At 45.6% G+C, this 11,762-nt stretch overlaps 1 protein-coding gene across 1 annotated transcript; it reads right to left on the reverse strand.

Annotated features, from left to right (window-relative positions):
* Nucleotides 1-1,098: 1,098 nt before the first annotated feature.
* LOC125554164 (putative lactoylglutathione lyase) lies at nucleotides 1,099-5,314 on the reverse strand. The gene is made up of 9 exons (XM_048717764.1): nucleotides 5,157-5,314; nucleotides 4,833-5,049; nucleotides 4,618-4,742; nucleotides 4,456-4,520; nucleotides 3,257-3,469; nucleotides 3,116-3,163; nucleotides 2,001-2,108; nucleotides 1,769-1,909; nucleotides 1,099-1,450 (listed from the first exon to the last, which is right to left on the reverse strand). Exons 1-9 carry the CDS (start codon nucleotides 5,236-5,238, stop codon nucleotides 1,406-1,408), a joined length of 1,044 nt encoding a protein of 347 aa, XP_048573721.1. The 5' UTR covers nucleotides 5,239-5,314; the 3' UTR covers nucleotides 1,099-1,405.
* Nucleotides 5,315-11,762: the final 6,448 nt, after the last annotated feature.

Consider the following 11,762-nt stretch of genomic DNA (forward strand, 5'->3'; position numbering starts at 1 on the left):
TGGTCTCGTTGCACCGAAATGGCAACATTTGCCTGATACCTCGGTACTCCGCGGCTGCGCTTGCCCCCTTTGCTCCAAAGAGGAAAGGAGGACACTGCGCGGGCTGGCACCCGCCTGGCGCCCTCGGTCGTCATGGCTTGCGTCACGGGCACCTCGTGAGGTACCCCGCCTTGATCTCTCCGCCTCCTCGTGAGCCAGCCTGACGAGGCCGTGCCTGAGGAAGCTCCGCGTCGTCCGCCCCGCGAGGCTTGGCCCCTCGTGAGGGTCTTGGGTTTGTGTTGGTGAAGATGGGCCGCGCTGGGCCCCCTCTTTGAGCCACGCCGCAGGCAGGCAAGTCTGGGGACCCCCATTCCCAGAACGCCGACACAATTTACGCACGATCAGTTAGCTCAGCCTTTAATCAAGTCTGGTGCGTGGAATTAACACCTTTGGATCAGCCGTCGTGCAAGGGTCGTGCGACGGCTGTCGTGCGTAAAGTAGTTTCGAGAGGGAATGAAAATTTAAGTGAGAAGGAGGAATTGAGATGGCTAATTCTCACCGTTTTCTTTCGATGGGGTACCTTATTAATTCGTGGAGCTCTATTCCAATTTAATTCTCAACTTATACCAAAAAAGAATGGAAGTAAAAATCTAAGTACCTCTCATGTCTAATCACTATCCAATCTCCCACGGGCAACTCCTATTCCCCTGGCCCAATGGTTACCAAGAAGTGGAAGCTGCGAATTGCTAGCCAACTTCTTGTTCTAAACTCAAGGATTTACCCTGTTCGGACCAGCTCCAAACCGGGAGTTGAAGGAGTTGGGAGTTGGAGGACTACCTGACAGGCACTAAGTAAAAGTTTGCTCCTTTGGCTGGACCTCGGCCATTCTATAGGCCCTTTTAACATTTTCTTCTCTACGGTGCGGCCGCCGGCATTTCAGGTCTACATGACAACTTCTTGATCGCTGCTTCTATAACCTCCTAGATTTAAACAAGTTTGCTCTGGCGAGATGAAGGCCCAGAGATCGCAACGAGTTCTGTTCACGACGTCCCGCCAATTAATGCAAGAGGAAGAAGACTTCGGCATCCCAAGGATTTGAACGAGCAAAGAATGAGCTCATGTGCAAAGATTAGTTCATCTCAAATTCTGAATGCAGGAACAAATGCATACCTGGGAATACTGTCTGGCTTGTCAGAAGAATAAAATGCACATATAATTTTACTCCGCTAACAAAACGGATTGCACATCTACATCATAAGAAGTAGCAAACCTAATTCTCTATGAACAACCAGCGATGACACAGTAGATTGGACAACCTATCTACAAACCTCGCTTAGAGGCTTTTACAAGATTTCATTGGGGGGTGCTAGCAACTCGAGGAAAAAGCCCAATGAAACCTGTTCGAAGATGACATCTTCCTGAAAACTCATTCTTCCAACTCCTTGAGAAAATCTAGATTGTCAACAAATACCTACAATTGAAATAAGTGTAACAGTGAGCATAAACTGCAGGTTTACTTGTGAAATAAAGAGCAATAGCACAACGAAAAACACATTTCTAGTATACACATTTTTTGGGAGATCTGTCCTACTTTGGTTTGGACATCAATGCAAAAAAAGAACCTTTGTTTAATGTAGTTCTTAAACTGTTGGCTAATGGTCAGTAACAGGAGCTGTGGCATACAGAAAAAGACCAGGAACAGACAATCTTCCAAAATAAATACAACTCCCACACACATGAAGGGGAGAAAATGAGAGAATGGTGAAACCAAATCAAGATAAACACATACTGATTTCCAGCCATCTGGATCTGTGCAGGCAGTTATCTTGGTACTAATGCCAGGTAATGGACCAGGTTCACGAGTTATTTGTCCCCCGTTTTGTCTAACGACTTCCGCGGTCTTGTAGACATCATCAGTACCAATAGCAATCTGGAAGGACACAAATATCAACCATCAGAAGTGTAACGCAAGAGGCATGAGCAAACAATGGAACATCACTTGTAATATGACCATTGTATACCTGTGCATAAGCATTTCCTTTATCATATTCCTTGACACCATAATTGTATGTCAACTCCAGTACAGCATGTTTGTCTTCAGGGCCATATCCCATCATAGCAATGGTATACTAAAGAAAGAGTACAATTCGAATCTTAAAGATTCTCTGAAGTTTACATGGAAGGGATGATGAATATGCACATTTCGATGCAAAATTATTAAGAGGAGAAATATCAAAAGAAGGTGCTTGCACAAATAGATGTGGTAACTGGAACCAATGAGAAGTGGCAGTGCCAGGGTTACAACCCTAAGAGTTCAAATATATGATTTGTAAATTTTACATTGCTTTCTGACATTTGCATGAATTTTCATGTGTATGGGAAAAAGCCATGGGGTCACTGACCACACAGCTTGAACGTGGCACTACACTGAATGAAAATGTCATGGTCAAAACAAGCAGCACACATTATCGTAAGTCCGTAATCATTGTCTATACAATTGTAGGTATTTTGTAGTTTGAACCTCGGTCATAGAAGGACAAGTTTCATGTGAATACAACCTAGCAGTTATAGCATTTTTAATGTCGAAGTTTACATGCAGAATCATTGTGGTTGCTGCCTGTTATAGCATAATGTCAAAGTTTACATGTTGAATCATTGTGGTTGCAGCCTGTTGGACTTGGCATAGTAAATCATTTTAAAGTTATCAAGGCAAATATTTAACCTAGAAGGAAGGAAATCTGAGATTCTCCCTAATGACTGGTATCAGGGAACACAGAAGGAAGTCAACAGGGAGTTATGCCTTCCATAGCTTCTAATGCGTGCGTGCCTAGGCGAGCGTGGAGTTATGCCTAGTAACCTTTACTACAACCATAAAAGGCTTGTCTACACCAGAAGAAAAAGGCCTACAACAAACTTGCCTATAGCCTACAACAAACTTGCCACAGGTGAAACCTTTTACCATCTCAAAGTTAAATCAATAATGCTGAACCAAGAAGAATTGCTCGAATAAACTTTTGAAGTATTCTAAATTATATGACCAAAGTAAAAGACACTTATGTCCGCAAGCATCATATGAAAACTTAGCTAACCGATGTTATAAAGTGGATCACGGTACTGGTTTCAGGAGAGTACGAACCTTGTATTGAGGATTGTCTTTCCTGCGAAGAAGTTCCATACCAAATGCCTAAATAATGTCACAAATTAGTAACTCACCGGAACAAACAGAACAGAAATGAGAAACTTCTATAGAAATCCCAGTTCAAGCCAAAAAGGTTACCTTCTCATAGAAACTTATAGCACGGTCAAGATCTCCCACTCGAAGCATTACTTGGCACAAAGGCTCAGGTGTGGGACCTCTTTCTATAAGCTCGAATTTGTAACCATCAGGATCTTCAATGAAGGCAATGACTGACTTTCCACCTTTTACCGGACCTGGTTCCCTTGTTACTGTTCCTCCCTTTGCTTTAATAAGTTCCACTGTTTTTTCGACCTGCAATATTCTAGCAATGAAATTTAATATTCCGGCCAGCTCTTATGGATGTATGCATATGGAAAAATAAATCATACAACATATTGCTAATGGATAAGATGTTGAAATTTTAACACATAATAATCCAGAGAAGGTACATATAGTTTTCCAGTAACAGTTAAAACAATGACTAGCCTGATACAGGAAACATTTGAGTATCATGGCTGAAGATAATGATAAGCAGTAATACTCCCTCCGTCCAAAAGAAAGTCTCACTGATTTAGTATAACTTTAGTGCAAAGTTGTACTGAGTCAGCAACACTTATTTTGGGACGGAGGGAGTAAATCCCTAATACAAACAAATCAAAAGTTGATGGTAAAAGAAAAAAAATCATTTCTGCTTAGCTATCATTTATTATTTCTTACTGAAGACTCTTAACATAATTTCCATGGAAGAAACCGAAGGTATTCACAATCATCCTAGCTTGAGTCAAGATAAATCCTGCCTAAACATGCATCCCAGATGTTCGGAGGTTATACTGCACAACTTCAAGCCCCATTCACCTCCCCAAACGAAAGGTTCCTTGGGGCTCATGAGCACTCCAGTCCAATCTATGTTAGTAATGGACATGAAAATATGGGGAAACCAAACACATCTCATGAAATAACAGCCCCAATTTTTGTTTAGAAAATGGCTGGATGGTTAAGTCTGTAGTTAAGCGTTAACACCTCAGAAAAGAATGGTGCATGGCTAGATATTCCTTAGGCTCATGGGACATAACTGTCAATGAAAAGGAAACAGAAATACAACTAGGATTTGGTGCTTGAACTTGTGGGTGTTTTGAACCTGAGCTCATTCATGTAGAAGAAAGTTATAGATGAGCTACTTATACTTGACACGCGATTAGTGCTGCTTAACTACAGAAAGCAGAAGTAAAAATATTAGGCCGACTGACATAGTACTGAACCTCAACAACTAAAAAAAATCTATGGAGATAGAATCTTACATCCTCAACAGCAATTCCAAAATGACCAAAACCAGACCCAATATCGTAACTTTCGACACCATAGTCTGCCAGTAAATGAATTCGCGAGTTAATTCAATAGAAAAAAGTAGAGTCTCTGGAAGACAAAGAGGTGACATGGGTGTTTTGACATTTGAAGCTTACTGTAAGTGAGCTCCACAACAAAATGCGAGTCCTCTGGTCCGTACCCAAGAAAGGCGTTGGTGTACCTCTCCTCCGGGATGTCCCTTCTCCGCAGCAGCTTCATCCCTAAGCACTCCGTATAAAACCTAGAGGACAGCAACCCCATCCGAAATTGACGAAACCGCAGAGGTCAAGGCAAATTCATCGCGAACGAGGGATGGGGTCGGCTTACTTACTTGATAGTCTTGTCAAGATCGCCGACGCGGTAGACGACGTGGAGCAGGCGCCTCCGGTCCTTCTTGACCCACTCCACGGCCTCCTCAGGGCTGATCACCGTGGCCGCTCGAGCTGCGGGCCCGCTCGCCTCCGCGCCGGCGCTCACTCCCCTCGTTGACAGTCTCGCGGGCACCCTCAACCCTACTCTTCCGCCGAAGAGCGCCTGACGCCGCGCGACTGGGACGGTAAACAAAAATGAAACCACGAGACACCACGTTACGACAAGGCCACATGACCGATGACCAGAGAAGAAAACGAGACGGGCGGGGAGAGGAGCCGTGTACCGGAGACGGCGGGGATGCGGAAGCGGGAGGGGAATACGGCGGCGGCGGTGGCGATTGGGAGGGGGGAGAGGAGGCGAGCCATCGACCCAGACGGAGAGACGGGACGGACGGGGACGGGGGAAAGCACGGGAGAGTCGCTCTATCCCTCCGTTTGTCGTGAGAGGTGGGACATACCGGTCACGTGGGCGCGCCGACTTGGTGATTTTTTTTTTCGGAAATGATAACGAACCGACGTTCGCTATTTCCTCGCTCGGCGCGACGGAACGACTGCCGTTGGATGCTACCCACAAATCTCCGCGTGCCGTTGCGGGCGAATCGATTTTTTTTTGGCACATCACGAGGCTTTATTAATTCGTCACAATGTTTACAGGGACGGAAGGTAGGTTCCCGGGATGGCCTAACCAGACACGGCGGCCACCACCGAGAGATAATGCATGCCTTGCTAAGTTGCGAGCTTCATAATTGGAGCTCCTAGACTCATGTTTAAAATTACAGAACTCAAAAATTGAAGAGTGGGCTATTATTTCATGTACAATTGCACCGTAGCTCGCAAGATTGTCCTTCTGTAAGTCTTCCACGACCACTTTGCATTCCGATGCAACTTCAACCCGCCTCAAATATAGATCATCCGCCAGTGCCAAGGCTTCTCTAATGGCTAGAGCTTCGAGGGTCGGTGGGTCTACAATGTTGCTGAAGCCACAAGTTGATGCGCCGATGAACATGCCTTCATGATTTCTACAAATCACTCCAATTGAGCCGAACCCTTGCCTCGATACAGCCGCATCAACGTTAATCTTGGCATTCCCCGCCGACGAGGCCAGCCACCCCCTTGGGTTGACGCGTCTCTGCGCCGTGACAGCCGAGGTTTTGGCATTGATCACCTGCAACTCCCCCAAGTAGCTAGATATGAAGCTGTCGACCGAGTGAGGAGATTGGAAGATACTCTCATGAATGGCCTTCCTCCTGGCTCCCCATATTGCCCAAAGAGACACCACCAAACGATCAAACTGCTCTTTTGTTAATATTTCATGTATAGCAAAGAGCCAATCTTTTGGGTTCTCCTCTCCTCGTTCTACCATGTGTTGCACCAAATCCTCCGGAGCCAGAGCCCATATACTCGCAGACATAGGGCATGTAATCAGTGCATGCTTCCATGTGTCCACGGCTCCACAGAGTAAGCAAGAGTTTTCGGTTGACATATGACGGTGATGCAAAACAGTCCCAGTTGGCATAGATTGTCGGGCCAATCGCCATAGAAACATCCTGAGTTTCGAGGGTACTTGGATATGCCAAATCATGGACCAGTTGTTGGTCTCACTGGCCTCATATGAGGTGCCTCCCTCCTCATGCAACCATGCTTCCCTGTCGTGCTTAGTCTTGAGAATCATGTGATAGGCAAACCGAACACTGAATCTCCCCCTAGGGTTATGATGCCACGCCCAAAAATCGTCAACACGACGCGTGCACAAAGGGATCTTGAGAATTGCCTCGGCGTCGAAGGTAGTGAAAATCGTTCGGACCAGGCCCTCATTCCAGCTAGCCGATGTGACATCAATGAGTTGTGATACTCGGTCCGGTGGATTTTGGACGAGAGCTGTTATAGGGCGCTTGTAATTGTCTCGCGGTATCCAGTTGTGTTGCCAAATATTAGTGGATGCACCATATCCTATTCTGCGCACCAAACCTTGTGCCAAGATGTCACGCCCGTCCAGTATCACCCTCCATATCTGTGATGGGTGGGCTCCTAGCTCAACCTGAAGTAAAGAGCAATCCGGAAAATATACTGCCTTGAGAATCCGGGCGCTGAGAGATGTACTGTCTGTGAGCGTACGCCATGCCTGCCTTGCTAACAATGCAAGATTGAAGATCTCCAAGTCACGAAACCCCAAACCTCCTAAATGCTTCGGCAAAGTCATGGTATCCCATGCTACCCAGCTTGGCTTCCTCTTCCCTTGTTTTGAGCCCCACCAGAACTGACGAATGATCGATGTGATGCTATCACAAAGACCTCTTGGCAGACAGAAACATGCCATCGAGTAGACTGGGATCGCTTGTGCAACCGATTTAATCAAAATTTCCTTGCCAGCCACAGACAACAATTTCTCCATCCAACCTTTAATCTTTTCCCAGACACGGTCTTGGAGATATTTGAACGTACCATTCTTCGAGTGACCAATATCTGTTGGCATACCCAGGTAGCGTTCACTCAATGATTCATTCTAGACCTGCAAATTGTTCTTTATAGTCTCTCTCAACTGTGCCGGGCAACATTTACTGAAGAAAATCGAAGATTTATCATTGTTGATCCTCTGCCCCGAAGCGTTACAGTAAATATCAAGTAGGTTTGACACCTGAACTGATCCTTCCCCACTGGCTTTGAATAGCAACAGGCTATCATCTGCAAACAGGAGATGGTTAACGGTAGGAGCCGTAGGAGCCACCTGAATACCTGTCGGAGACGACTGAGAACTTGATTTAAGGAGGCACGAGAGGCCCTCTGCTGCGATCAAGAACAAGTAGGGGGAGATTGGGTCTCCCTGCCAGATACCTCGTGTAGGCTTGAACGATTCTAGCCTTTCTCCATTGAAACACACCGAAAATGAGACTGAAGAAATCATGCGCATGACAATATCTATCCAGTGGCCGTCAAAACCCAATTTTGTCATGATCCCTCGCAAATAGTCCCACTCTAATCTGTCATACGCCTTCATCATATCCAGTTTTAGAGCACAGGAGCTGTTGGACTTTGATCTGGACCTCTTCATGAAGTGCAAACATTCATATGCGCAAATGATGTTATCAGTGATGAGCCTTCCGGGGACAAAAGCAAATTGCTCCTCCGATATTATGTCAGGTAATATCACTTTTAATCTATTGGCTATCACCTTTGAGGCTATTTTATACAAAACATTGCACAGGCTTATAGGACGAAATTGAGCAAGCACCGTAGGAGTAGTTACCTTTGGGATTAACACAAGCACGGTGTCATTGATGAATTCTGGGCTCTCCTCACCGCTTACAATTCTCAGCACTATGCTTGTTACCTCATCACCACAAACGTCCCAATGCCTCTGATAAAAGTGGGCAGGAAAGCCGTCAAGCCCCGGTGCTTTGGTTGGGAACATTTGGAAAAGAGCAATCTTGACTTCCTCATTAGTATATGGAGCACATAGTTCCATATTCATAGCTGCTGTCACCTTGCGTGGCACATGGTTTAAAACAGCGTCCATGTTTTGCACCCCCTCGGAGAGATATAAGGACTGATAAAATTCATAAGCCAAAGTCTTTAGCTCTCCAGGATCGGATATCTCCACTCCCAACGAATTCTGAAGGGCCTTGATCATATTTTTCTTCCTCCTGAGACTGGCTCGCAGATGAATTTTTTTTGTGTTTTTGTCTCCCGCTGAAAGCCACTCAACTCTTGCTCTCTGACGCCACATAATTTCTTCTCTATGATACATCTCTATCAACCTCTCGTTGATCTTAAGCTCTGCATGTGAGGGGACTGTCCTCAAGGGGTCGTTCTTTAGTTCATCCAAAGATTTCTTCAAAGATTTTATCTCCTTTCTCACACTTCCAAACGTGTCACGGCTCCACCTTCCCAGGTCGCTTGCAAGGTTCTGTAGCTTCTGACGCAGCTCATCCACTGTCGAGCATGGCGGGCTTGCACCCCATCCCTGATTTATTACATCTCGAAAACTGTCATGTCTCTCCCACATTGTTTCATATCTAAAAGGACGATTGACTCGATCGTTGGTCCCGGCATCCAGATTTAGCAGCAAAGGAGAGTGATCCGAAGTGACTCCCGTCAAGTGTGTTACCGATGCCAAGGAAAACATTGACAGCCAATCAGAATTCACAAGAGCTTGGTCAAGTCTACATCGTGTGTAAGTCCCTCTCGTTACTTTCTTCTCGAAGGTCCAAAAATTACCTTTATAGCCTCAATTGATCATGGTGCGACCATTCTCTCAGGATGGGAATGGGCCGGTAGGCACGCCGGGTCACTGACCCGGCCCAAAAAATCAAGGTCAATGGGTCGTGTGGGCTGACCCTGAACCCTGAACCCTAAGCTTCAAACCATAGTTGGGTCAGTGGAGCCGCCACCGACTGACCCGGTGGGTCAACAGGGTCGACCCACCTTCGTGGCCTCAACTTCATCGCGTAGTATGACTGGTTCTGCCCTTGTCGCCTCTTGTCCATCACGGCCGCCGCCGGCATGCCTGTCACTCGTCTCGCCGTCCAACTCGCCCCGGCCGCCGTTCCGCCCGTTGTGCAGCCCGCCATCCTATTCCTCGGCCGCTCGTCCTGCTCGAAGATTGCGCTTCTGATCGGATTCCTCACCTTCCCGGCGTTGCTACCAAGCACATGTGAGACTAGTCTGGGGCTCTTGCTTCTACATGCTCTAGTTGTTTGCTAGTGCTCGTCATACTCTACTTCTTATTCAACATCTTAATACTTGGTGTTAACTATAGTGATTGTCTGACGCACACAAATCTTGTAGTGTTGCTAGTTGTGTGATATTTTTAACTCACATCCAACAATGTTAACTTGCAATAGCCAGTAACCTTGAGCACATGACGAAGGCAATGAACGTCAGTTCTGATCTTTGCTATTAGGTGCTTGTAAAGTTTGCTTCTGAATGTTATTACTATGGGGAAATTTTCTGTTGGTGGTCTTGTGCAGATGTTTTTTATGCAGCTTGATAACAACTAGAATTTGGGCCGACCCTAGATATCCATCGGGCCAGCAAAGTCATGGGCATTTTAGAAATGGGTCAACCCCTGGCCTCACAAATTGGCCTTGAGGCCATGAGGGCCAGGTCCAAGACCAGGGTCGGGTCGACCCATTCTCATCCAGAAGAGTAACCATGTGGCGCCATCTTATGCATTCGTTTTCGAACAGACAGTTGCGCTCTCACGCATATAGACGTGTGTGACGTGGGGTGGCCACTTTCATCGGGCGCGCTTCTCGACATTTGCATGTTCCCCATTTTCCTATGCTCGCTCATCGACCTTAGCTCTGGCAAGGCGCATACTGCATCGGTCACCGGTGAATCGATCAGTCGAATCATGTCATGCGTCATTACTCTGTCCAGGTATGAATCACACACCCCCTCCCCGCCCCACAATTACTTATTGTGCTTTCTGGGGGCGAATTTGGGGATGATCCTCTCGCGCTACACGAGTTAGTTGGTCATTGATGACCCACAAGTATAGGGAATCAGTCGTAGTCCTTTCGATTAGTAAAAGTGTCGAACCCAATGAGAAGTAGAAAGAATTATTATGTAGTTTTTAGCAGGGTTTCACTTCAGGTGTTGTAAGGTAATTTTGATGCGTCCAATAGATAGTAACAAAGTAACAAGTGACAAGTGTAGCAAAGTGCAGCAAGTGGTCCAATCCTTAGTTGTGCTAAGGACAAGCCAGTGGTGTTCTTTATAGTGACTAAAACGCTTTTGAGGACACATGAGAATACCGCCAAGTCACTTTCACCATGATTTATTGAGTTAACATTCATTGCCTTGATAAGTGTTATGTGGGTGGACCGTTACTAAGATACTATTCTAACTTGAACAAATATCTACTTATGATTATACCCTCCATGCAAGCATGTGCAAAATACATAACAACATATACCTCATTGAACTAATATCCATTCAAGATAAATATTTCAGGATGTTCAATGATTGGCATGGCGGACTAGAGATGTGGACCCCTCAAAATGATAAGGACAAAGATGGGCAAAAGCTCAAAAACTCTTCATTTCCACTTAAGTGATCCAAGATCACATTGAGTCCATAGGAAAGCCATACTATTAAAAGGGGATGAGGTGTTGCTTAATGGTCTACTTGCTCAAGTGCTTAGTGATATTGCTCCAAAACCCTCAACCACTTTCTCCATCCAAATATGTCCAAATCCTAATGATAGAGGCAAATGTGTCTCGTCTTTCGATGAGAAGGTGATTATCGTTTCGATGGAGTAGACTTTGACGACCCGACTACGAACATGCGAGCACGTCGCGCCTAGCAATTGCTAAACCAACTTCCGAGAGGTTATTGACCACGCCGGAGCACAACCAACCTGACCACGAGGGTCTATTTCCTGCAAGCAAATGAAGAACAAGCAAGAAACTAAGAATGCAATCTGGATATTGCGAATATAAGATGAAAGCTTTATTGATCAAGGTGGGGTTCCGTGACGTCTTTGTCTAGTCATTGAACACAAGCGAAGTACGCAAAGTTGCAACTATGGCGAACTTTTATTCTAAACAAAACCCCAAAGTTTAAACGATGCCCTAAGGGTTGTATATATGGAGGAAAGAGGGGGAATTTCGTGGCCCTTGGAGGAGGGGTCAGAAACCAACCCTAACTCTTGTTTTCCCACACATACGGACTCTAAAAACAACCTATAATCAAGTATTTCGAAATTACATGGGCCTGGCCCAAAAATAAGGTGACGCATCACCTAGAATAGCCTTTGGACGAAATTTATGAAGTGGCATCTTGTATATTTCGTCCAAGGCTTCATGCACTCATTATGGTGGCTTCAAAGTCCTGGAATCATCACTTGTAACTCCGTTCTTGTTCCCTTGCACATGCCATCATCTCCA

The sequence above is a fragment of the Triticum urartu genome, chromosome 1, assembly GCF_003073215.2.
Source record: "Triticum urartu cultivar G1812 chromosome 1, Tu2.1, whole genome shotgun sequence".
In the NCBI taxonomy this organism is placed as follows: domain Eukaryota; kingdom Viridiplantae; phylum Streptophyta; class Magnoliopsida; order Poales; family Poaceae; genus Triticum; species Triticum urartu.